This window comes from Myotis davidii, unplaced genomic scaffold (genome assembly GCF_000327345.1).
Source record: "Myotis davidii unplaced genomic scaffold, ASM32734v1 scaffold88, whole genome shotgun sequence".
NCBI classification, from domain to species: Eukaryota; Metazoa; Chordata; class Mammalia; order Chiroptera; family Vespertilionidae; genus Myotis; species Myotis davidii.
Genome location: NW_006300377.1, coordinates 5,663,040 through 5,663,799, shown reverse-complemented (window position 1 = coordinate 5,663,799; position 760 = coordinate 5,663,040). Strand labels below are relative to the sequence as shown.

Sequence of the window (760 nt, the reverse complement as noted above, 5' to 3'; positions counted from 1 at the left end):
CGGCCTGAGGGGAGCAGTGCGACAGGGGGCGCTGTTGGGGACCCACCCGCGGGGTGCACTGGGTCTCCGGGGTTGGGCGTGGACGTGGGGCCCTTACCTGGGCGGCGGTCTGGGGATGGCTTTTTGCTCAAGACCCGCCGGGACAGGGACGACCCGAGAGCGCAGGGGGGGCCGCGGGGAGGGCGCCGGCTCACCTGACCCGGTTGTGCTCCGTAGCGACCGGCTCTGGGTTGTCCTGGGACTCGGGGGTGGCGGCAAGGCCAGGGGAGTCTCCGGCCTCAATGGGAAATCTCCGACCCTGAGGGGGCTCCTGGGCACTCATGTCCAGGCCCCGGGTCGCTCTGCACGGGGAGGGCCGGTCAGGACGCGTGCGGACCGCCGGGCGCTCCCTCCCCGCGTCCGCGCCCCGGGCCGCCCCTCACCTGCTGGGGGCCGAGGCCAGTCCCAGGCTGGACGCAGCTGCCTGAGCCCCGGCCGCGGAAGGACGCTCCGGTCCAGGCGGAGCCGGGCAGGTGTCTGCGGCGCGTGCGGACACGGGCGTCGAGGGGGAGGGCTGCATTGTGACCCGGGCCGGGCGTGCTGACCTCACAGAACCCGTTCCTCCCGCCGGGGACCCCTCCCGCCGCCCGACACCCACCGCGAGCAGGAAGCCGGTGGGTTCCTGCCATGGCGCCCGGAGCCTGGGTGGCGCAGACCCCCAGCGGCCCGATGGGGGCGCCGGCGGCTCCAGCACCCGGTGGCGTCCAGGACGGAGCCCGGC

The 760-nt window shown here is 75.7% G+C and overlaps 1 protein-coding gene across 1 annotated transcript; it reads right to left on the bottom strand.

Moving 5' to 3' along the window:
- Nucleotides 1–6: 6 nt before the first annotated feature.
- Nucleotides 7–754, bottom strand: FAM229A (family with sequence similarity 229 member A). The gene is made up of 2 exons (XM_006777379.2): nucleotides 423–754; nucleotides 7–341 (listed from the first exon to the last, which is right to left on the bottom strand). The coding sequence occupies exons 1-2, from the start codon at nucleotides 557–559 to the stop codon at nucleotides 191–193; spliced, it is 288 nt and encodes a 95-aa protein (XP_006777442.1). The 5' UTR covers nucleotides 560–754; the 3' UTR covers nucleotides 7–190.
- Between the last annotated feature and the right edge of the window lie 6 nt (nucleotides 755–760).